General features: G+C 34.6%; 1 protein-coding gene across 1 annotated transcript; it reads right to left on the bottom strand.

Annotated features, from left to right (window-relative positions):
• Positions 1-1,340: 1,340 nt before the first annotated feature.
• Positions 1,341-4,655, bottom strand: LOC113062190 (tetranectin-like). Its single transcript, XM_026231840.1, has 3 exons — positions 4,436-4,655; positions 3,714-3,812; positions 1,341-2,836 (listed from the first exon to the last, which is right to left on the bottom strand). Exons 1-3 carry the CDS (start codon positions 4,536-4,538, stop codon positions 2,445-2,447), a joined length of 594 nt encoding a protein of 197 aa, XP_026087625.1. The 5' UTR covers positions 4,539-4,655; the 3' UTR covers positions 1,341-2,444.
• Positions 4,656-24,771: the final 20,116 nt, after the last annotated feature.

The raw sequence follows: 24,771 nt of genomic DNA, 5'->3' as shown, positions 1-24,771 counted from the left end.
AAACATTACCTTGGCGCCAATTGAAATACACGGAACAATCACGCCGAAGAGTTGCTGTGTCATTTTCTGTACCTCCAATAAACTAACAAATTATGAATTGGAGTTCTACATCCTTCCTAATAAACATACAGAGCCGGAAATGATTACAAAATTGCTACAAGCAATAAGTTGTGAGGATGATCAAGGGAAGTTGTGGAATCCCAAGAGTGTGTATGTGTGCAGTCGGCATATCATCACAGTAGGCTACGTTAACATTGTGTTCATCATTATTAACGTTATCAAAACTTGTTAATTATATTTACCTTTATTTAATGGAGTAAAATACAGGTGAAAGACCTAATTCTTTGCAATTTTGCCATGAGAAATATGATTTTTAATTTGTTTCACACTTCTCTCATGAAATTTGGCACAAAGTGATGAGACATGATTCCGCTTTGATCACAGAGCAAATTGGACAAACATAGATGAACATGTAATTAATCATGAAGTAATTTCAATATATGCACTATTAAATGGGTAGAATCTTATTTAACACATCGGACACAGTTTGTCAGAGTTAGGAATCATCAATCATATGTTATTGCCTTGTCTGCAGGTGTCCCACAGGGCTCTATTTTGGGTCCACTTTTATTTTCTTTGTATGTAAATGACTTGCCAAATTATTTGTCCTAATGCCAACATCCTAATTTATGCAGATGACACAGTAATCTTTGTACATGCTAACAGTGCAGCACAAGCTGCTGATCTGCTATCAAACTCAATGCAAAAGATTACAGAATGGTTAAATCACAACTCCCTTCAACTAAATGTATCAAAAACTGTATGTATGTTTTTTAGTAAATCTAAAAGTAAATCTAGAGTGCACTTGGTCAAACAGCTTTCTCAGTCAGGGCAGGTCGTGAATGGAACCTTATTCCAATTCACATTAGGAATTTTAAATGTACGCTTCTTTTAAAATCAACTTAAAGAAGTGTCTAACAGGTAATCAGGACTGTCAACATTATATTTGACATGAAGTCTTGCTGCTATCCTGTCTTCTCTGTCCTGTCTGTTTGTTTGTGTTTGTTTCTTGTGCTATGCCGATGAGGTTGGCTGGCTCTATCATGTATGTAATATTTACATTTTCTGTTTAATTTTTTTTTTTAGGTGTGACATCTTAAGGTCTGTCCAGGGACAGCAGATGTAAAGTAGCCTTTGGGCTAATTCTGGCACACTGTACATTTAATTATGTATTATTAGTGTGCATTGTCCCTGTTAAATAAACCTGAAATAAATAAATAAATAAAATAAATAATGAGCATTTCAATTCTGCAGAAATCAATACATATAAATACAAAGCATATTTTTGATAAACACTTTATTGAGATATAAATATATGTTCAGGTTATATCAGGCTAGACATTTAGTTTTTAGAAAATAAACAAGTAACTAAACTAGCAATCTGAGATAATTATCATTCAACTGGATGTTATCTGGACTTATCAGACTTCTTTGTAAAAAAAAAAAAAAAAATTCAGGGTTTTAAGGTGTCCTTGTTACAATGTAATTATAAAAATTATAAACTGCATAACATTTATTCACCCTCAAGCCATCCAAGATAAAGATGAGTTTGCTTCTTCATCAGAAAAGATTTGGAGAAATGTAGCATCACTTGCTCATCAATGGATCCTCTGCAGTGAATGGGTGCCGTCAGAATGAGAGTCCAAACAGCTGATAAAAACATCACAATGATCCATTACATAATAAGTAATATACATCTATCCAGTCCATCAATAAATCTATTGGAAAGTAAAAAAAATAAAATAAAAATAATAATAATAAAATGGATAAAGAGTAATTTATCCATAATATTGCTTTCTTTAGTGAAAAAGTAATCTTGTCTGAATCAGGAGAGAAATAAAAACAGATTAAGCAGCATTTTATGTTATTTTTAAGTGTAAACAGTCGAAAACAGCTCTAAACAAATATGTTGTTTGACTTTTTCAAAATAGGAGGCATTATTATGGATTATATATTTTAGCCAGAAGCAACAGTGTGAAGTTAAAACACCTTAATGATGGATTTGCTTCTTACAAACACGCAGCTTTTCCCTTCACAACACTTTAATTGATGGATTGGAGTCCAGTGTGGATTGTTTGTGCATTGTTGTGATGTTTGGATGGCCTGAGGGTCAGTAAATGTTCATTTTTGTGTGAACTGCATCTTTAATGGGTTTGTTTAGTTTGTGTTTTTGGCTAGATCTTATGAAAACTGTCCAGAAATGAACTAGACTTTGACTTTTATTACAGCTTTTAGTTTTTGATTATGGCATCTGAATATTTTAATTGAGTTAAATGACAATCTTTGTTCTCCTCAAAAGAAAAATATACAATTGCGGAGCAAAGAGAATGCAAGCAGCATTGTGCAATGAAAAGGACAGCTAAGGTCAAGCCAACGCGATGATCTCAGACGATGTTGAACTCGCAGACGGACGCTCTCTCCTCGCGACATTTCTCGTCCAGCCACTTCCCGCCGGAAGCGCCGGAGAGTACGGCGCAGTTCTCCGCGCTGCTGCCGTCGGGCTGCGGGAGCTTCCAGTTCTTGTAGCGAATATTTGAGCCGGCCTGGTCCAACCACACGCCCTCTGTCTGCATGTCATTGATACCCAGCCAGATTTCAGCGTCTGGCCCGATGCTCTGGCGCACGTAATCGTAGAGTTGCGCGTTTTCATCAGAAGACAGCGGAGTGCTGAGGATTCCTCCCTTGGCGATGCAGTCTTCACTGGCCGCGTGGTAGCCCTTCTTCACAGAGTCCACCAGAAAACACTTACCAGGGATTTTCGTGCCCCTCAGACAGACTAGTGGAGAATAAAGACGCTTGTTTAGCTTTCTTGAAGTAAAATGTAATTTTGTTTCAGTTTTAGTTATGTTAGTGAACATTAAACTAAATGATTTAATCAAAGCATTAAATTGCATCAAAATGCTGAAATAAAATGTACATTTTTTTATATTTTATTTTATTTCAATACCATTTTTTTATGGTTTTAGTTTTAGTTAAATTGTTAGTCAGAATATTTTTGGAAAACGTTTTTTTTTCCCAGACCTTTCTTAGAAAATAATAAACTCATTACTGTACATAATTTGTACAACGTGTTCGGCCCTGCCCATATGCACAAAGCAGCCAATCACAACAGAGGACATTTACATATATTCTCACAATATGGTATAGTACAGTACAGTATAGTATAGTACAATAGCAAAATAGTACAATAGTTTAATTTTAAGAAAGTCAGAAAGTAGTTTGAAAATGATCATCAAAACTTTATTATGATTGTTTTTGGAGCAAGAAATCTTTTATTTTTATTTAAGGGAAAAATTATACATAATAAAAAAGTGAAAATGTGAAGAACTTAGAGTAATGTTCGGCCTGTGTTTGATTAGAATATTGAAGTCGTATGAAATATTACACATATTGTCTTAATATTTCCTCATACATAAAACACTGGACAACATCTGACTCAATGTTCTCCAGGGAAAACAAAAGCTGTAAAAAGCGTCAAAAGCGACACATGGAGGCCATGTGTCTTATGTAAGGAAGAAACTCTATTCCAAACAAGGGCCATACAAAATCTGGAGTCAAATAAACTAGAATATATATTGTTCAAAGCTTGACTAATGCAGAGCATGTCTTTGGATGGTCAGGTGGATTTAAGGCGTGATGAGTGAAGTTCTCACCAGTCTGCAGGGCCTGCTGCTCCTTTAGAAGATTCAGTTCCACCACAATGTCTTTGATCTGCTGTTGTAGGTCCTCCAAAGCAGCGCTGGCTTGAGTATCTGAGTCACACATGTAGAGAATAGATCTTAGGATGAAGTAAATGAGACGTTTTCAGATGTTGTAATTTATACTGATTAAAATATTACTTGTAATGAGAATCACTTGAGAACACTGTTTACTGAGAATGATAAAATAATAAAATATGGATGCATTACAATAACTCATTTGTTTTGTTAATGCAATATATCTGTAAAAACGGCACAATGTACTGTATTAATATTAAATCATTTCCATATTTATTATTATGGTCATTATTATATACAGTCAATTTACCTGTATTTACTTAATTGCCTTGTGTTTTATGGTTAACAGAAATATTACCAAAAAATAAAAAGTCCTGGCAGAAATATTTTACAGTGTATACATTCATTTTTGATTATTATATAACGTGCAGGTTGAGAATAAATTGTATTAAATTGATTGAAATTGAAAATTAGTTTAAAATGTAAAAAAAGTATTAAACATATGACTGCTTACTGAGTAAACTGAGTTTACTATTCTACAAACATCAACAATGATGCTCTGCAACTGAACTTTCTCAACTAGAATTCTAGAATTCACACAAAGCTGCTTTGAACTTAAATAAATGATGAAACTCAAGACAAAAACCATCCTGCCTCACCTTTTTTAGCGCTGGGTTTCTTTCTGGGATTGTTCTGCTGGTGTGAGGTGTGTGTGAGGAGCAGCAGGACTCCCAGCAGAAGACAGCCGTCTCTGAGTCTCATGGTGACGTCTGGAGAACGAGGAGAGATCTCTGCTTCTCAGCTCAGCTCACAGAGGAAAACTGCTGTAATAAGAACCTGCTGCGTTCGTTTTTCATCCTGAGCAGAGCGGAGGAGTGACGTCCTCATACACCTCACACACACACACACACTTGCCTCAACAATCCTCATGCTTAAAGCTCTCGGCTAGAAATGTTACATAACATACAGACCATGAGCTGGTTTCACACAGAATACATTTTGCAAATTCAAATATCAAATTATTGTAATGGCTTTAAAATGTGAACACAATGAAACCACAATAACATACATTAAAACAAGACTCAACTACTGTGTAATAAAAGTAGAATTTAACTAAAAAGTTTAATAATGTTCTCAAGATGTGAATATCAGATTATGGCATGTTGTCAAATTTATATCTGGACAATTTGTTCTTTTTTTTTCTTTTTTTATAATTCCAAAATATGAATTACATCTTAAAAAAAGGAATTTACAAGGAATAGTTCACCCCCCCCCCAAAAAAAAAAAACAATTTCTGTCATTATTTACTCATGCGCATATCATTTCAAACCTGTATGTCTGACTTTCTTCTGTGGAACATAAAAGAAGATAAATTGAAGAATACTGGTAACCAAACCGTTAATCGTTAACTTTCACTGTATTGTTTGTGAATTAAATGGAAGTCAATGGGAACCGAAGCTTTGGTTACCAACAACGTTCATTTTTGGGTGGACTATCCCTTTAAAAGCTCCTATGATTTATATAGCAGATTATAAACCTGGATGCACATTTAGAATTAATTTACTAACTCAAACTGGAGAGTAGATTTTCAAATTGCTCATTGCACATTAAGAGTCCTGGAAAATGTAGGGTCTCCTCAGGACACATTTCCCATTATGCATTCTTCTCGTGTATGATATTGTTATCTGCGCAATGATAGCAACTGTTTGTTTTGGATTCAACATGCCACAGGAAGAAGCAAAGCTATTATGGGATGGAATAAATCCATTTGGCTCACAGCAGCTGGATCTTCTTCAGACGACACGTGGCAGACGAGACGTCCTGCTGGACACTAGTGTGAGCACAACACCATCCCAGGAAAAAAATCACAGCATATACAGCACATGAACTTACACAAGTCTATCAATATTCAAAAATGTACCCCACATATTGTTTTAACTAATCTGTGTTATTAAATCAAATGTCCTTATAGGACAAAATAAAGAAATCAAAAGAATTCACCAACACGCAACAACTTTTAAAGGAATAGTTAACCCAAAAACTAAAATTTGCTGAAAATGTACTCATCCTCAGGTCATTCAAGATGTAGATGTAGTTTTTTCATCTGAACAGATTTGGAGAAATTAAGCATTACATCACTTTCTCACCAATGGATCTTCTGCAGTGAATGGGTGCCATGAGAATGAAAGTCCAAACTGCTGATAAGAACCAACATCACAATAATACACATGTAATCCACACAACTCTATCAATTAACATCTTGTGAAGCGAAAAGCTGCGTGTTTGTAAGAAATAAATCCATAAAGACATTTTTAACTCCAGACTGTTGCTAAAATTAGTCCTACTGTATATCTATGAAAGCTTTCTCCATTAAAAAAAAGACACCTCAATAAATTTTACAAGCAATACAATCCATGTTTTGGATTTTGGATTTTGATGTGATGTGAGATGACAACAGAGAATGGTCTTTTTCCCTGGAGAAAGGAATATTACAGACTTCTATCTTAGCTGGATGCAACAGCTTTAAGTTCAAACATCTTAAAGATGGATTAATGTATTACAAACATACAGCCTTTTGCTTCAAAATGCATTAATTGATGGACTTTAGAGGTGTAGATGTGTACTTGTGGATTATTGTGATGTTTTTATCAGCTGTTTGGACGCTCACTCTGAGCACCCATTCACTCCAGAGGATCCGCTGGTGAGCAAGTGATGGAATTTAATCTACATTTCTCCAAACTACACTCTTAGGGAAGTTGTGGCCTAGTGGTAGAGTTTGGCTCCTAACTCTAGGGTCGTGGGTTTGAGTCTCGGGCTGGCAATACCACAACCTTGAGCAAGGCACTGAACCCACAACTGCTCCCTTGGTGCCGCAGCATAAATGGCTGCCCACTGCTCTGTGTGTGTGTGTGCACTTTGGATGGGTTAAATGCAGAGCACAAATTCTGAGTATGGGTCACCATACTTGGCTGTATGTCATGTCACTTTAACTTTAGAACGACCTGAGGGTGAGTAAATATCAAGCTATATACAGTATATATATATATATACAGCTTGATATTTACTACATATAAATATAAATATAAATATATATATATATATATATATATATATATATATATATATATATATATATATATATATATATATATATATATATATATATTTAAAAAAATACATTTGTGAAGTATTCCTTTATGGATTATGGATATGTATTCCTTTATATAACTTCCTTTATTCTGAGTATTCTGTTCTATTCATCTATAAAATTCAGGTATTAAAAAAACCTTTAAATGCTAAAAGTTCTCTCAAACTGCTCAAAAGGTTTACAGTAAAACATCTAAATTGAGAGCAGAATTATCATTCAGTCATCTGTTAAACACACCAGTTTGAAAGCTAGTCTGAGTTCTGTCATTAAAACGACAGCTGGAAAAATGAAAACAAAAACAGCAATGTTACATAACCTCACATTAGACGGGATAGTTGAAATGAAAGCAGGACGTGAAAAACAACTTTAGAGGTGTATTAAGAGGTGTGTTAAATTGTTGCTCATTTATTTAAAAAAAGAAACAAAAAAGGTCCAAAAACAACAAGGAAGCTATCTGAGGAATCCTACTTTCTGTCGTTTCTTGCCAAGACTTTCTTCTTTCTACAGCAGCTCTATGAGAGGCACATGAAGAGTCTTTCTCACACGCTTACCAGCCTATAACAGGACCACACGATATCGGTGAATATAAACTCCTGAGCAGGAGACAACCATTACACAAATGAAAAACACCTGGTTTCATATGAAAATGTGAAAAACTTAAAATTATACTTGTTCAACTAGTCAGACGCAGATCGTCTGTTCTGATATACTGTATAAACATTACAAGCTGAATGAATTCTCTAATAAAACGCCAAAGTTTAACCATGTAAAGCCTAATGAATCATATTTAATTCACAAACATTTCTAAGGCCTCTAAAATACCAACATGATCAAAACTAAGAACTACTACAAGTCTTCTGTTGTCTGATTGATCATTTATACTTTTTAGCAAGTAAAAGGCCTTTTAGTATAATTGTAAAAACGTATTTTTGCTGTGAAATCAAAGTAAACAAGAATAATTTGTATATTTCTAATAACATTTCAAGATGAACACTTACTGGACTGAAAGAACTTAATTCTCTCTCTCTATATCTCTCTAAATATATATATTTTAAATAAATCTTACTAAGACATATTGTTCGGAAATCTAGAATGACAATTAATATTCATATGGATTCTGTGCAAGTAGTTCTTGCTATAGAGAAGACATTGATGAATAAAGTCATAGTTTTTGCTATTTTTGGTCCAAAACATATTTTCGATGCTTCAAACTATTCTAACCGACCCTCTGATGTCACATGGACTACTTTGATGATGTTTTTCTTACCTTTCTGGACATGGACAGTAGACCGTACACACAGCTTCAATGGAGGGACTGAGAGCTCTCGGACTCAATGGCTTCCAGCTAAGTTTGCTGTGTAGGATAACCCCCCAAAATTTAATTTCTGAAACACATTCAATATTTACATCCTGAACAACTAAATTAGTACATTCATGTTTTCCCTTATTTCCAAAAATCATATAATTTCAGTTCTTCCAAAAATGCATGTCTTTGGAAGCCTCAAATATATCATTAATAAATAATATAAAAAGTTTAGGGCCAACTACAGAACCTTGGAGAATTCCACATACAGCAGTTTTACATTTCGAGGTCCGGGCCCGAATTCCTAAAGATTCTAAGAATCCTCTCAGAAAACTCTTAATTTAGCTTAAAAACTTTTACGTAGGAGTCTTAGCTTAAAGGCGATTCGGGACCGAACTGAGAGCAACTCTGAGTAAGGAAAAGACAAAAACTTTCATCTTAGTGAGGAGGCGGGGTTGACCCCGTTGCTATGTATGACACAATCTTTTAAAGACTGTGATTGGTTGGTTGTCCAAAAAGGAAAAAAATCAGAATCAGAAAGAGCTTTATTGCCAAGTATGCTTGCACATACAAGGAATTTGTTTTAGTGACATAAGCTTCCAGTACACAGAGACACCAACACACAGACAACAACAACAAAAAAAACAAAAAAATATTGTAGGCAAAAACATAAGTGTATAAACAATTGTGCTATAAATGATAATGGAATAGGATTGAATAAGATGCAGGGATGTACTAGGATGGAGGGTTGATTTTAAGTATAGGCTCTATTCTAATTCTCACTTTGAATTTACATTCGTAATTTATCCTATTTGACCCTTCTCTCTCACACACACACACACACACACATTATATGTGTGTATATAAATCCTTTTTTTATTGACCATGCTTGTAATTTCCTATAAGGTATTTGATTGGCTTAGAATGATAAAAATTGTTCCACTCTTTCTAATTACAGTGATTGCTGTCCTATTTAAGTGGCGGTTTGAATGTTGCTTTTGCATTAAGAATCTTTATTAATACGGGCCCAGAACTAAAAGAAAGATTGAAAATATAAGTTAGAGGTTGAAGTATGCAATCTATGTTTTTTTTTTTTTTTTTTACAATACTCATGTCTATTCCATCACCATCACAAGAAGTTTTAGCTTTGTACTTTCCCACAATATCTAAGATTTCAGTTTCAGTGAATTCATTAACATTGACTGTAAGATTCTACCACCTCCTGTCGCACCATTACACCAATCTACATGCTTGGAGTTTTCAAGTATATTTGCAATATTAGGTCCAACATTGACAAAGAAAGGAAACTCATTTGCAATATCTTTTCCATTATTAATAACCTTTCCTTTGTGCTCAAAATACTCAGGTAAATGTTTACTCTGAGAATTTGGCTTCATAACCTTATTTAATTTTTTCCAAGTTTCTTTAATATTAGTCTTATATTCAAATAATTTGTTTTCATAATAATCTTTTTTGGCCTTTTGCATTATAGTTATTAACTTATTCTTATATCTTTTATATTTAATTTCATGGTTACTAGACTTGTATTTAATAAAATCACGGTATAGTTTCCTTTTCTTTTTACAGGCCTTCTGTAACCCACTGGTTATTCATGTTTTTTTTTTTTAATCAAACTTATTTACTTTACTTTAAAGGACAATTTTTATTATAAAGGGTTACAAATATATTCAGAAAGACCTCATAAGCATTATTAACATCCTTTAACAAAACATGGATACCATAGCTTCAAAAAGATGATATTATTTTTTTTATGGATAAAAATAAATAAATAATCATGATACTACCATAGTAAATATTCAATATGGTATTATAATGTTACAGGTCACAAAAAACATGGTATTATTAGCATATGGGTAAAAACAAAACAAAACAAAACGTGATATTATGGTACTAGTAAAAAATATATATATATATATATAACCATGGTACACCTCCAAAAATAAGGTATTATCATAAGTATTATGTGGGTATAATAATTATATAATATTACTATAGTACATGTGTAAAAAAAGGTATTATTATTGTACGGGTCAAAAAACTCCACATTATTACAATAGTTCAGGAGGGGTGGTGGGAACACTCCAAAACTGCTGCTTTGACTATAGTAAGAGTTATTCATCAGTGATCTATGGTAATAATATCTGATAAATGACTACAGCCAATGCAAAAATCAGTCAAAGACAAATTAAAAATGCTCTTAATTCTCATTTTGTCCATGTAGCTCATCATGAGTGTTTACTCTGTAATGTGGTGGATATTTTATTTTATCATACCCTTTATTACCATTGGCTGGACCAGAAGAGCTCTCAGAGGAAGAGAATGTGGGTGATGCTTTTTCAATCATCTTGAGGTTTTATGCTCTCCAGATCCCAGAGCTCCAAATGATTTTTGTTTGTAATGTAGAAACAAAAAAAACATTACTTTTCTATCTTTTGTCCAGCAGGTGGCGCTGTTTACTCATTTTGATGATACACAGGTTGAATGTTTATTGTATTTGCCACAACGTGTAAGGATAAGGAAATGGAATGTGCAAAATGGAAATACCATCATTACAGCAGGAAGTTGTGAATTTGCAAAGCTAGAATCTTTGTTTAAGTATGCAGTTTCATAAAAGCTGTTTGAAAAGTTTATATAGGCTACACCATATTTTCCACGTATTCCTCATACCTTTCTGACCAAAAAAGGAGAGAAAACTTCCTAGTTAACAAATGACCTTATAAGATCTTTCTGAAATCCTTTCATAGTCTGTATAACTATAGCCCAAACAAACTCCATTCTATTTTAATAAGAGTATATTTGGCAAGCATGATATTTACTATTTCTTTTACTAAAAGGTTTGAGATTTGAACAAACCCCGAATGACAGATATTTCTAAGTGATAGGATTGACAGCAAGCACCACGTTTCCTTCTGAAAATGTTTTAAAAGCCATTATTTTAAAAGTAAACAATTACATACTTCATCTTTTACATAAGCATTCATGTAACTATTACTGATTTTTATTTACATTTACAGGTTTGCCAGTGGACTTGCAATACTTGCCAGAAGATAAAAATAGAGAAGATGATCCTTATATCGGCAAGATGCTCTTAGAAACCTTAATGCTCATAAGAACAACATTTCAAATATTTTATCTATTAAATCTATAATTTTCCTGTACAGAAGTAATTGACAGCCATTCAAATGTTTGGGGCTGTAAGATTTTTAAATGCTTTAAAAGATGCCTCCTTTGCTCATCAAAGCTGCATTTATTTGATTAAAAAAGCAACTAAAAATGGTTCTATTGTAAAATATTATTACAATTTCAGTTAACAGTTTTCTATGTGAATTTCTTTTAAATGTAATTTATTCCTGTGAAGCCAAGCTGAATTTTCAGTGTCACATGTTCCTTCAGAAATCATTCTAATATGCTGATCTGCTAGTCAATAAATATTTCTTGCTATTATCAATGTTAAATACTACTTAATATTTCTGTGGAAACTGTGATACTTTTTTCAGGATACTTTTATTAATAGAAAGCAGCATTTATTTGAAATATAAATCGTATGCAACATTATAAATGTTGTTACTGCTGCATTAAATTAACTTAAGGCACTTTAATTTCTTTAAAAAAACAACAACATTTTTTTAAACATTATATATTTTTCATCCTTTATGTTGGCTTGGCTATTTTCTTAAAGGGGGGGTGAAATGCTATTTCATGCATACTGAGTTTTTTACACTGTTAAAGAGTTGGATTCCCATGCTAAACATGGACAAAGTTTCAAAAATTAAGTTGTACGTTTGAAGGAGTATTTCTGTTCCAAAAAAACCTCTTCAGGTTTGTCACAAGTTTCGGAAAGTTTTTTTCGAGTATGGCTCTGTGTGACGTTAGATGGAGCGGAATTTCCTTATATGGGTCCTAAGGCACTTCTGCCGGAAGAGCGCGCGCTCCCGTATAGCAGAGCAATTCACTGATCAGAGCGAGAGCTTCGCGAAAAGTCACAAAAGGAGTGTGTTTTTGGTTGCCAGGGCAAGACAACCCTGCACAGATTACCGAAAGAGAAACAGCATTAAGGGACCACTGGATGGAGTTTATTTTTACAGAGCATCAACGGAGTTGTGCAAGTGTTTGTGTTTGTTCCCTGCATTTCGAAGATGCTTGTTTTACAAACAAGGCCCAGTTTGACGCCGGATTTGCACATCGTTTATTTCTTAATGATAATGCAGTCCCAACGAAAAAGGGTCACAATCGTGTGTTGGAACCGCAGGCGGTGAGTAAAACTGCTTCAAATATCTCTGTGTTGTTAACTTAGCTATCGGTGCGTAAGCACATCAAGTAAACAACATGCGATGTTGTCATCAAACTGCACTTTCCACATGTACAGCTTAAAAAAAAAAAAGACGACATAAAGTGGAACTTAGTCATTTTCCAAAACCGCTAAGCAAATATATACAGTTTCAGTACATACCATTTAGAGACGCCCTTTGCTGATGCTGCTCTTGTTAAATTTCAGCCTCTGGATCTGTGTCACAGCTTCCACATGCTCTCAACTCAAAAGCCTACTGGCGCTCGTGATTCTTTAGCTCCGCCCACACGTCACGCCTCCAGCCGGTCGTGTTTTTCTGGGAAAAATCGGTACAGACTATCTTTCTCTTATAAATATAATAAAAATAAAGACTTTTTGGAGTTATGAAGGATGCAGTACTACTCTATAGGTACTCAAGATTAACAGGATATTGAGTGAAAACGAGCATTTCACCCCCCCCCTTTAATGATCTGTTCATTTTCAACTTACATCTACTTAAATGGGCTAACAGATTATAAAAAACAAGAAAGTGTATCCCATCATTAGAGAGTTTCACAAATGAGTGAAAGATCCACTTGTGATTTAAGCCTGTGAGAAACTCATCCAGGTATAGTCAAAATTCCTCTGAGAATATTTAAGGCAGCAATGCATGTATCCCATGTATAAAGCAGTCCCAGAAAACACTGCAGTGAGCTTAGTGAAGAAAACTAATTCAAGATAACAGACATATTCATATTACAAGACTATTTTATCCAGTATTTTTTGCTACTGTGTGTTGTTTATGCTTAGTATATCACATTATTAACTTATTAGGTTCCAATTCAAATAAATGCAGTTCTGTCCAATTACAGTATATGATTGCATCTCTACTGCATCACTTTTGCAAGATCGTCACATGCATCGTTTTCTGTAGATGTGGATTGTTGTGCTTTGGAAGACCCCAGACAGTGGGCAGATCAGTTCCAGTTCTCCAAAACCAGGATTTATGAGTTTGGTCAAAAAAAAAAAGCAAGAGACACTAATTTGGTGGAAAAGGCCTGTTCCTTGCAGCGTGGCAGGAGTATATTTGGGTACAGCCCCGTGGAAAAGATGTCACAGGGTCTCCTATTACAGCATGATATTCTCCATAACGTCTGGGAGATCCCTTTTGAACTCCAGGCCGAAAGCAGCGATTCGGCTGTTTGCCTCAACCCAACCATTTTAATTAGCATCAATAAAACAGCTAATATGCCAAGCACAGAACGAGGCTAATATTTATCCAAGATTAATGGGCGATTTTCATAATGCAGCAGTTTTGACTAACACGACTTTAACAGCTACAACTCAAGTTACTGAAATTTTTCCATGTTGTCTGGTTCCCGAAATTGCTACTTGGGAATGACAGTAAAAGTGAAGTGCTGTCTGGCATCTCATTAGTTCCCATCCTGTGTCATTACCACTTTTCTCTCAATATGCGACTCTGACGGAACATACTGAGGTCCATTAGGGTTTCATGTGCAATTTTGTGTGTCTTTGATTAAGGTTTTGATTGGAGACGAGCCGGAGGAAGGAATGGAGAATTTGATGGGAGGTGGAGATTCCCAAAGACGTGGAGGAAAAACTGAAGGAACTGAATGCCAAAGAGCAGGAACAAATGGAAAAGGACAAACAAGAATCTGAAAAGAAGGAAAATGAATCTCAAGAGGGTCTGGAGAGAGAAACAAGAATCAAAGCCAATAAACAAAACGTTACTTCCACAAACAGAGACTTTGTCAAGTTAAATGTCTAGCATCACTGAATAAAAGGCTCTGGATGAGAACGAATCCCTGAGGATCATGATGCACAGAAAATATTAGATTCTAAATGCACAAACATGGTTATTATGGAAAAATATAGTTGGTTTCTATCTGGTTCAAGCTGGTTTATGTAGTTGCACATATCACTAGCAGGTGGAGACCTGGTAACTCATCTTGGATAAGAGACCATGTATACATACAAACCATACAAACCTGAAGTGGTTTGTTGCTGGTCTAGTTTGGATTTTCAACCACCTTAAATCAGGAAGCAGCTACAAACCAGCTCCAAAACAAAGAACCCAGCATCTTAAATTGTGTTTACAAGTTTTACAATATAGAATGTTACTTTAAGTTAATGTAAAAGGCTGTAATAACAGATGAGGCGGTTTTGGACATATCTGTTTAAAACTGTAATTTGCTGCCTCCATGTGGATAAAATACAGTCTTTAAAAGTCTTAACTGACTTTTAAATGGAGAAAAACCTTCCGTCGTACGTTGGATTTCCTAGTCTCCGGTGTCAAGGTCATATATTCTGTAGAGCTGCTTTAACAAGATGTTGTGAAAGGTTTTATACAAATAAAATGTACTTGACTTTGAGAAATATGACGCACAAAAATCGTTCGAGTCAGTTAGCGTTAGTATTCTCTATTTTTGATGCAGAAGAGTCCTTTCAGCCGGAAGTAAGGTAATTGTTGCACTTACTAAATAAAATAAAGTTTGTTATTACATTTCTGAATGAAAATAAATGTTTTTAATGAGAAACATTTAATATATATATATATATATATATATATATATATATATATATATATATATATATATATATATATATATATATATATATATATTAAAGATGAGAAATGGCATAAGAATATGAATGAAAATAATCTACATCACTGGCAGAGTGTTATTAAAAGTCATTTATCTGTAAACCCACAGGTGGCCGAGGCAATATTAATTCTTCTGACAGGCTGGTGAGTTTTTAAATGGAGATCCAGGTTTGATGAGGCCCTCTGCTGAGCCCCATGTAGGCTGGCGGTATTAAAGTGAGATGTTGAGCAGGTGGTAAAAGAATTAACCAGGAAGCCCAGAGAAAGCAGATGGGTGTACGCCACTGAAAACAGATTCTACAGCAGGCCAGCGCAAACCAGGAAGAATAACAAATTACTGAAAATCAGTCAAAATAACACTAGCGCTTAAATAAATGTCCACTGGGGTTATCATCACATCACTGTGGTCCACATTTTGAGATGGTTCTTTCCAACTTCAACAGAACAGTTCAAATTTTATATCTTAAAACCACAAAAATATGAAAGAGAACAGCAATTTGAGGTCAAACCATGCTTTAGACCAGACTCAACTGCTTTAAAGCCATGAGGTTGTGGTCCATAAATGGTGTGAATGCAAGCAACTGAGAAAAGGTGACACACTTTGCCCTGATTACATGAGTTATAAGCTGTGTTGGAGATGCTATAGATCACAAGATAGTGGATACTAGTCATTTAAAGTTTGAAAAACCACATTCAAGATCTTTTAAACTGGTTCACCAAGCTACTAGTAATTTAAAGGGATAGTTCACCACAAAATTTACCCCATGATTTACTCACCCTCAAGCCATCTTAGGTGTGTAGAACTTTTTTTCTCTCAGGCATATAAAATATATATTAATAATTATATTAAAAAATGTCCTGGCTCTTCCAAGCTTTATAATCACAGTGAATGGGGGGGTCGAGATTTTAAAGCCCCAAAAATACATCCATCCATCATAAAAATTACTCCACATGGCTCCGGCGGGTTAATAATGGCCTTCTGAAGTGAAGCGATGCATTTGTGTTAGAAAAAATATCCATATTTAAAAACTTTATAAACCACAATCTCTAACGTCCGCTAACTGTCTTATGCAATACGGCAATATATTTTTTAATACTTATTATATTTATTAATGATATTTAGTATAACTAAACCAATCAAAGCCATATTTTTTCTAGTGCGAAAAAACAAACAAACAAACAAAAAAAACATTAAGATTAACTATACAATGAACTGATTCAGTAAAATGAATTAGATTTTCCAATACTGCATTCTGTTTTATAAAAAAATAAAAAAAGTAAAATAAAAAAAAAGTTTTATCTTGACATAACCCCAACACTTTGCCTATAAAGGGACATTTTTAAATTTATATCTTAAAGTAATGTTTTTATACAGTCTATGGTTGAAACCAGAATGCAAACAATTGTTTGCTTGAAGTCAATACAAACAATATTCTCTAGTCTTCCAGTAAAGCTCAATGAAGCTGGTTCACCCAAGAAGCAGAATTTGTTATTGGACAAAAAAAGATTTCCAAATTCATTGCATGTTCCATACATGGTGACGGGTGATTTATTTGCGAATTCTCCCTCACCTTCTCATGAGTTTTAACCTAAAACTGACACGTTTCATTTCATAAACACTGTTGCCTATAAATCAGGGTAACACCAGTGTTTGGAGCGGGAAATTAAGCTCCTGTATCCCACCAGAATAACATTCAATGCCAAATGGCTCCACTTCATGGTGACATCTGGCAACTGCAGCAGGCTCCTCAGTTCACTGACTTGGATCCTCCTCTAGTTTTTATTCCCCTATACAGTTCAACTTTACTGCCTAATTGGGTTCCATACACTGACCACAGTGAGAATATCTTTGTGTTTAAACAGCTGTAAACCACAATTGAGTATCTCAGGAGTGCAGTGAACACTTTGAGGGAAAAAGAGGTGTATGCACACTTCCTCTTGTCCCCAATCATCTCATCAAAACGGGCCAGTGTGTAAATCAAATTTGATTGTGAAATGTTTAGTACAGTGGTATAAACCACAGTCTTTCCTGCACAGTCAAGTTCTCCTTTTGTTTGGCCTTCATACTTCTGTCAATTACAGAACAATAATATTTTCATTGCAACCTTGAATACCGCAGTTAAAAGTCCAAAAGGTCATTCATTTTTGCTCGTCTCTTTAAGGAACATGTCGGGTTCAGAAGAAGTCTGTATCAACAGCTTTTGTGACATGATGTTGATTACTCTGCACTACCATTCAAAAGTTTTTGAAAGAAGTTAGTACTTTTATTTAGCAAGGATGCATTTAAATTATCAAAAGTGACATTTATAATAATTACTAAAGATTCAGCACTACTGAAATGTTTCTCCACATGCAAATCAGTATATTAATAGGCTCTAATTATTGAAGGATCACGTGACACTGAAGAATGGCGTAATGGCTGCTGAACATTCAGCTTTGCATCACAGGAATAAATTACAATTGAAAATATATTCATAAAGAAAACAGTTATTTTAAATTGTTGTTGATCAAATAAATGCAGCTTTATTGAGCATAAGAGACAAAAATATTAAAGAACATATCACATTTGTGAACAGTACTGTATATTTTTCATAATAGCATTTAAAATATTTTAAATATTTAGATTAGAATACTTTAGAATACTTAATTCTTTTGTGATAATATAAAATATTGTAATATAAATATATTAAAAATAACTAGTTTGGAGGTGAATTTCACTGTTCAAGAAAAAATGTCATAAATTTGACCGTTTTCATTTGATCACATAGACTAAAGTTATTACTTCAGGTTGACCTTTGCTATTAACGTGGGACAGAGAAATCAAAACCACATGTGCATTAGTGCACATCACAGTATAGCGCGTTGTCAATGTGAAAGTTTTTGCCCATTTTTCCCACGAATTGCTTTTTAAAGACCTGTGATGTTGCGCTACCTGGGCCGCCCCATCGGAGGGTCACGGCGCTCCGCCGGCCGATGAAGATGGATCGAGGGGCGTCAGCAGCACTGGGAGTGTCAGCAGGGGGCAAACATGAGAGAAATTCAATGATGGAGCCCAGAAGTGCCGTTGCCGACCTCCACGCGCTCTCGCCGTGACACGCTGAGTGGCGTTGTGGAATCTGTGGCTTTCGCGCTTCTGCTGTTAAACGGTACCTGATCCTTCAGCGGGATCGAGAGGCCGCCGTCAGCCCGGTATTCCTTTCAGTCTCGGAACATACCACATTCGAATGCAGTCAGTCAAAAGCGGGACCGGCCAAGAATGACTGGTCAGTCACATCGCGTCTGACCTCGGTGAACTTTCACGTTTTTTAATTTATTATTATTTTTTTTTTGAAAAAAGTATATTTAAGGTGAAAACTTAAACAAAACAAACATGTAAACTCCTATTTGATATATAAATATCTGAACACTTTTTTTTTTCATTCCCACTCAATTTCTTATGCAAATATCAATCATTCGGTCAATCAAAACACATTATTAATTAATAAACATTAATAACAATATAGGCCTACTGTTATATTGAAACCATAGTAATATATTAAGTTTAACAACATATGATATATATAATTATATATAATTCATAATTATGTAAATTTAAAATGATATACGTTTACGGTTGTGTAACTTGGCTCAGGAATTTTCTACTTATATCCAGAAAACCTGAAATCACACAGCTGTTTACGATTGCAAGATATGACCAGATTAGACCCTTTTCATGCAGTTTAAATAATAATAATATTAAGATAAGAATATAATTTAATATAAAATATATATTTTTTTTAAAATAATAGGTTTTGTTTATATATATATATATATATATATATATATATATATATATATATATATATATATATATATATATATATATATACAATATTAATGCAAAAATGTATAATTCAGATATAATATATTACACAGATGATTAAATAGAAAAGTATTTGTTCAGCATGATTGTTTTAATCTAAAATCGTTTTAAAATAGATGCATTACAGTAATTCAAATTAGAAGGTTAAATAAGCTAAATGGTCAATTAAATGTCACAATGCAAAAAAAAAAAAAAAAAAAAACCTTAACAGTCCTAAAATCTATTTTATTTTATTTATTTTGGGGTGAAGTATGATTTATTTATTTTTATTTTTTATTTGTGACATTCACTATTTATTATTTTTTTCAAAATATGCAGTCCTCAAGAGCCTGAAGGAAGTGAATCTGCAAACATCTCAACATCTTCTGCTTCAGCAAGAGATGATGTACACCGTGACTGATGTACACTGACAGATTTGAATTCATATTTGTATCCAAAAGCACTCAACAGGAATGAGCCAGAGCTCACGCACAAGCATCTGCCTCCCATTTAGCACGCTGCCTTGAACCGGACCACCTTAAGTGTGATATTCGATTTTAAGAGCTCTCTGGAGGCCACGACTCATTTCAGCAAAGCCTCATGACTCTCTTAAGGTGGTCAGATTGATTGCATTCAATATGAATTGTATTTGGTTCAGACATACATCAGGTTTTACATTTCCACTAAAGTTTACAACCGCAGTAAATTGATATAATTGTTAAGATTTTGCTGGCTCATTTTTTTTTTCCAAATTGATTGTTCTCAGCTTTTGAGCTGTGGGAGCAGGAGTGTGAGAGAGTGAGGTTTGGCTGTTCCTTCAGTTGCACTAGAAGATGGGAAACATGCTATTAATTGTGACTTGTTTTATTTATTGTGCATTTTAAATGGCAAAATGTGTTTCTGGTTTCTTTAAACGTTAAAAACAACATTACAGTCTTTCTAGTAAAATTCATGTTTACTTCTAAATCATCTTAAATATTAAAAACACCTTGTTTCTTACAAACATGCAGCTTTTGACCGACTGGAGTCATGTGGATTACTTGTAGATTATTGTGATGTTTTTATCAGCTGTTTGGACTCTCATTCTGATGGCACCCATTCACTGCAGTAGTGAGCATGTGATGTAATGCTATATTTCTCCAAGTCCTAAGAAACAAACTCATCTTGGATTTCCATTGCAAGTGCATTTGCACAATTTTTTTATTTTTATTGTTGTTTCATACAGACATTGTTATACAATGATATGAGTGAACTTATCACCAGCACATCTGTAATGAAGAACGCATGTATTGTGTTTGTTTTAGGAGAAATGGGGGCTGGAATCTGGAAGCACCTCACATTGTTCCTAAGGAAAACATACACATTCAATGATGACCTATGACGAAGGGATAAACTGAATGAATGGAGAAGTCTGCAGATGAATTCTCGAGTTGTGACTAATTTTAGACTAATTGTCTAATAAGCAGTAAGGAGGGCCTGTTATTACGCAGTTATATCCACTCAGCTGAAGGGATAAACTCTAATCTAAAGATCCTGTGCGGTCGCAGAAGGACTTCACAGATGTTCTATCCACCGAAGACACTCCAAGTCATGATCTAATTGGGTTATTATTTCCTCACTGTGCAATAGGATGTTGTTGATGATGATGTGGAACTCAGAACATTGGCTATATGTGCAAACTTATTGACAGCCTACACACTAAGTTTTGTTATTTTCAGGAGTGACAACTACTAAAAACCTATTAACTTCTATTAAATGTTATTGAACTATTAAGTGTTATTTTAATATTATTAATATACTATTATAGTATTTAATAATGTTATGAAATTTTTATATTTTTCATTTTAATTTACATTTCGGCATAAGTTTAGGGGCTTTTGTCTTTAAGATAGTTTAGTTTTTAAATGTTTTCTGTTTAGCTTAACTAATTTAAAAAAAAAAAAAAAAAAAAAAAAAAAAAATTTAAGCTACTAACACCAATGGGTTACACTATACTATAAGGTTCCATTTGTCAAAATTTGTTAACAATGAACAATCTTAGTTAATATTAATTGACCTAATACTAAATCATGAAAAAATAAAGTTCACTGCACAACTTTATTTTAATTTTGTAGCAGAGAACAATTAAACATTTCAGGAGCAAGGCTTCTTCAGTGAATCATGCTATAATATAATAACATTTACTAATTAACATCAGAAGGTGTATTTAATGTACCTGAGCTAACATGAACGGTTAAATTTTTATTAACCAACGTTAATAAAGATGAATAAATACTGTAACCAATATATTGTCCAATTTTAGTTAATGAAAAGTGTTACCATTTAATTCCTGACAAATATTACCGTTATATGTATTCTTTACTCGGAATGTAGCTGATTTATTTCCCGCCATTTAAAGCAATCGTATTGTTTCTTTTTTACCTTGAAATATCACTTTCAAAATCCTTCCAATGGTACAACAACTTTCTTCTAAGGCAGAGGGGTGCTATTTATTTCTTGAATTTTCCACAAACATTTGTTTTGGAAGTAGCAGGGACGAAATTCCGTGACAAGAGGGATTGCTTTACTTCAAATGCACGTGTACAGCTATCCGCTGTAATTACGACAATGAATTCCACTCTCTTAACTGTAGGGGGCTTCAAAGTCGCAAAAAAAAAAAAAAAAAAAAAAAAAAAAAAGACTACATTCAGTAGCTTTTAATGCAGTCACTTCCTCCCCCTCTAAAAACCGAATAATTGTACAGACCATCCGAAATTAAATGTGGCTATTGTAGCCTACTGTACAACAGACAGCCTTGCCAACCGTCTTCTCCTCAGACTAGTGCTGCTGCCTGTAGGGGGTATGACCATCCCCTGCTTCGAAGCTCAAAGCACCCATTAACTTATTTTCTTACCGGCCAGAGAGCTGCGGTCCAACAAACACCATGGTTCATTTTCAACGGCCCGCCTCAGCTCCCTCAGGCTGTAATCTGTGACTGACGCAACAGTCTTTCCGCCTGTAAGAGACACCAACTATCTTTTTCAGGACGCAGATCAGCATAGAGTCCAAAAACAGTATAGGCTAACTAATTAATCATATGAAAAAAATGAAATGCCTTAAAATCAAATACTAATGTTTTAATATTAGCATGAACAACAATAATATGCAAAATTATGCAAAAATATTAACATGACATACTGAATAGACCATTTTGGTTTTAAAATGTCTCTAGAATTTCAATAGTTTCATGCTCTCAGCTGCCAATTATTCACTAGACAGAACACAATGTGGTCGACACAAACCATTTGAACCCTTATTGGAAGTGAAGTTGTATTTAATGTAGTCTGGGTCATATTTTCTTGAACTTTGTATAGTTTTGTTAATGGTTTTTGACTTTAAATTTATGCATTTGGCAGCCATATTAGCCAAAGAGACTTTCCTTTCACTCAAAGTACAGAGTTCATCAGTTTATGCATTGTCTGGCTGGGAATCGAACCCATAACCTTGGCATTGCGTGAATAAAAATGGCATTGGGTGCATAACTTTTGACGCCAATAATAAAAGATATAGGACGTGTTTAATTATGTGCAAGTTGTTTAATGTTATTAGACTACATTTTATTAGAAAAATACTCTTTCTATTCTATTTAAAAATTAAATAAACACATTTAAATGTGTTTAAATGTTACTTGCTGTTTCTTTGTAATTATGAAATTAACTAGCAATTACCAAGTGAAAACTGTTTCTACACAATTTTGTTTTTTTTACATGTAGACCGCAATCTATTTGTTGAGTAACTACAGCAGGAAAACATACAAACAGATGTAAAAACGCTTCCGAAAACATCACATAGTACATTAATAATCACAACCTTGCAGGATGAAGGAATACTGCTTAACCCTGTGGGACAAGGCCAATTCCCCACATGCATTTTTATATGATAATATTGTTTCATTGTCTTGATCAAGAAGCCCAGAAAATGAAAAAAAAAAGAGCGCTAAGGAACAGTTTCCTAATGTTTCCCATCTGAATGCGAGTGATGTAGTGTGCAATGGAGAAATGCATGGATTTGCGCTGGTGCAAACCACTTAGGCTAGCTTAAGGATCACGTTGCTCCGTCCTCCTCATCTCAGCAACAAACACCCCCAGCTTCCTGCAGGGAATGCACTTTCTGAACACTGTCCAGGTAAGGATTTAGGGGCTCAGATTTATGACCCAGGCGGGACCCCACAGCTGGGGTGGGGATTAGCCCCGGGCCGGAGCAGGAAGGTTTTGGGGGGAATAAATCAGGGGGTCTCGCAACAACGGAAGATGACTTGAGGTGAACGGAGGCATGGGAGAATGCTGATCATCTTGGAGAGAGGGATCTGAGGAAAAATTGAAACGTTATATTTTTTGTGTGCAAAGATTCATGTTTAGCATGAAAAGGCCATAATATTTGTTCAAATGCCAAACCCAGATGTACCTACTGTAATATTAAGTGAAACTTTACTAGGCCTAAGTAAATAGGATGCATATAAAAACTTAAGCTAAATTAAATGATCTAAATAAACAATATTTCCCTATAGCCATATTAACTTTTTATAGGTAAATATTCCATTTGATTATTGGTGCATCATATAGGTTATTAAAGGCATTTACAACTGTTCAGCGAATTGTCGCAAGCGAAATCCAGTCATTTAAACTGGAATCTATGCGAACGGAATGGACTGGAAGGGTTATTGTCTAGTGATGCATGAAACAACTCACACAGAAGTTAATTTAAAACCAAACACATTCCTTTCTGACAACGGGATGAATTCAGACACATTTATTAAGACAACTTTTATCAAGCTAAATGATAAAATAATATCATATATATTTTACCCGCAAATATTCAGATTAATTGTTTTGTTTGTTTCGATTCTCTTTTTAATCAATCAAGCTTAGTTTAAAACTGAGGCTTACAGACAGACACGCTGATTTCAGATCAGTCCCTGCAGGCGGGCCGAGGCCGAGCGTCATAAGTGAAGCAGCAGGCTGACAGAGCAGTGTTGCCAACTTAGCGACTTTGTCGCTAGATTTAGCGACTTTTCAGACCCCCATAGCGAGTTTTTTCCAAAAAAGCGACTAGCGACAAATCTAGCGACTTTTTTTTGACAGACCTTATTTAGTCTCTGAGACTCTCCGACACTACCGCACGAGCTCTCTCTCTATCTCTCTCCCTCTCCCTCTCCCAGCGTGCACACACGCCTCTCTCTCTGTGCATCTGTTATGTTCGGCGAGCAGAGAGGAGCAGCACTTTCAGTTAAAAAATATATTCTGTTGCTTCTAACTCTATTTTACATACAAGTATAGCCGAAATCACAGTACAATCATTATCTTAATCTTATGTGTATGTGATTTCATTAGACATTGTCATAAATAGGATTTGAGAGCTGGTTATGTAGTCTTAATGGACCGCGTTTCATTCATTATAATATTAATTCCGTTGTCGGACAACAGAAACATTAAAATGTAATAATTAAAAACTTGTATTGAAAATTTTAGCTGCCTTAAAATGCATTACATGAGCACAGAAAGGGCAAGATAATATGACGCACTTACGTCATGAATATGCTAATTAGCGTGTGACGTCATCTAGCGACATTTAGCGACTTTTCAGTCAGGATTAAGGTACTTTCCATTGAAAGAAGTTGGCAACACTGTGACAGAGGAGAAAACAGGGTAACAGGAGCCGGGCCAGTGCTGGTCATCTGTCTGCTGCTTAACTCGCTCCCCACATCCTGTTTTCAGAGAGATGCCGATGTCAATTTACAGAAGAATTTGTGC

Source organism: Carassius auratus, chromosome 44, assembly GCF_003368295.1.
Source record: "Carassius auratus strain Wakin chromosome 44, ASM336829v1, whole genome shotgun sequence".
Lineage (NCBI taxonomy): Eukaryota > Metazoa > Chordata > Actinopteri > Cypriniformes > Cyprinidae > Carassius > Carassius auratus.
The sequence above is the reverse complement of the archived record's forward strand: the minus strand, read 5'-3'. Positions and strand labels throughout refer to the sequence as shown.

Excerpts from the sequence above, each read along its gene's own strand:
- LOC113062190 (XM_026231840.1), bottom strand. The coding sequence starts at position 4,538 with ATGAGACTCAGAGACGGCTGTCTTCTGCTGGGAGTCCTGCTGCTCCTC. Across the intron at positions 3,813-4,435 it reads GAAACCCAGCGCTAAAAAAG|ATACTCAAGCCAGCGCTGCT; the intron begins GTGAGGCAGGAT and ends TGTGTGACTCAG. Across the intron at positions 2,837-3,713 it reads GCAGCAGGCCCTGCAGACTG|TCTGTCTGAGGGGCACGAAA; the intron begins GTGAGAACTTCA and ends ATTCTCCACTAG.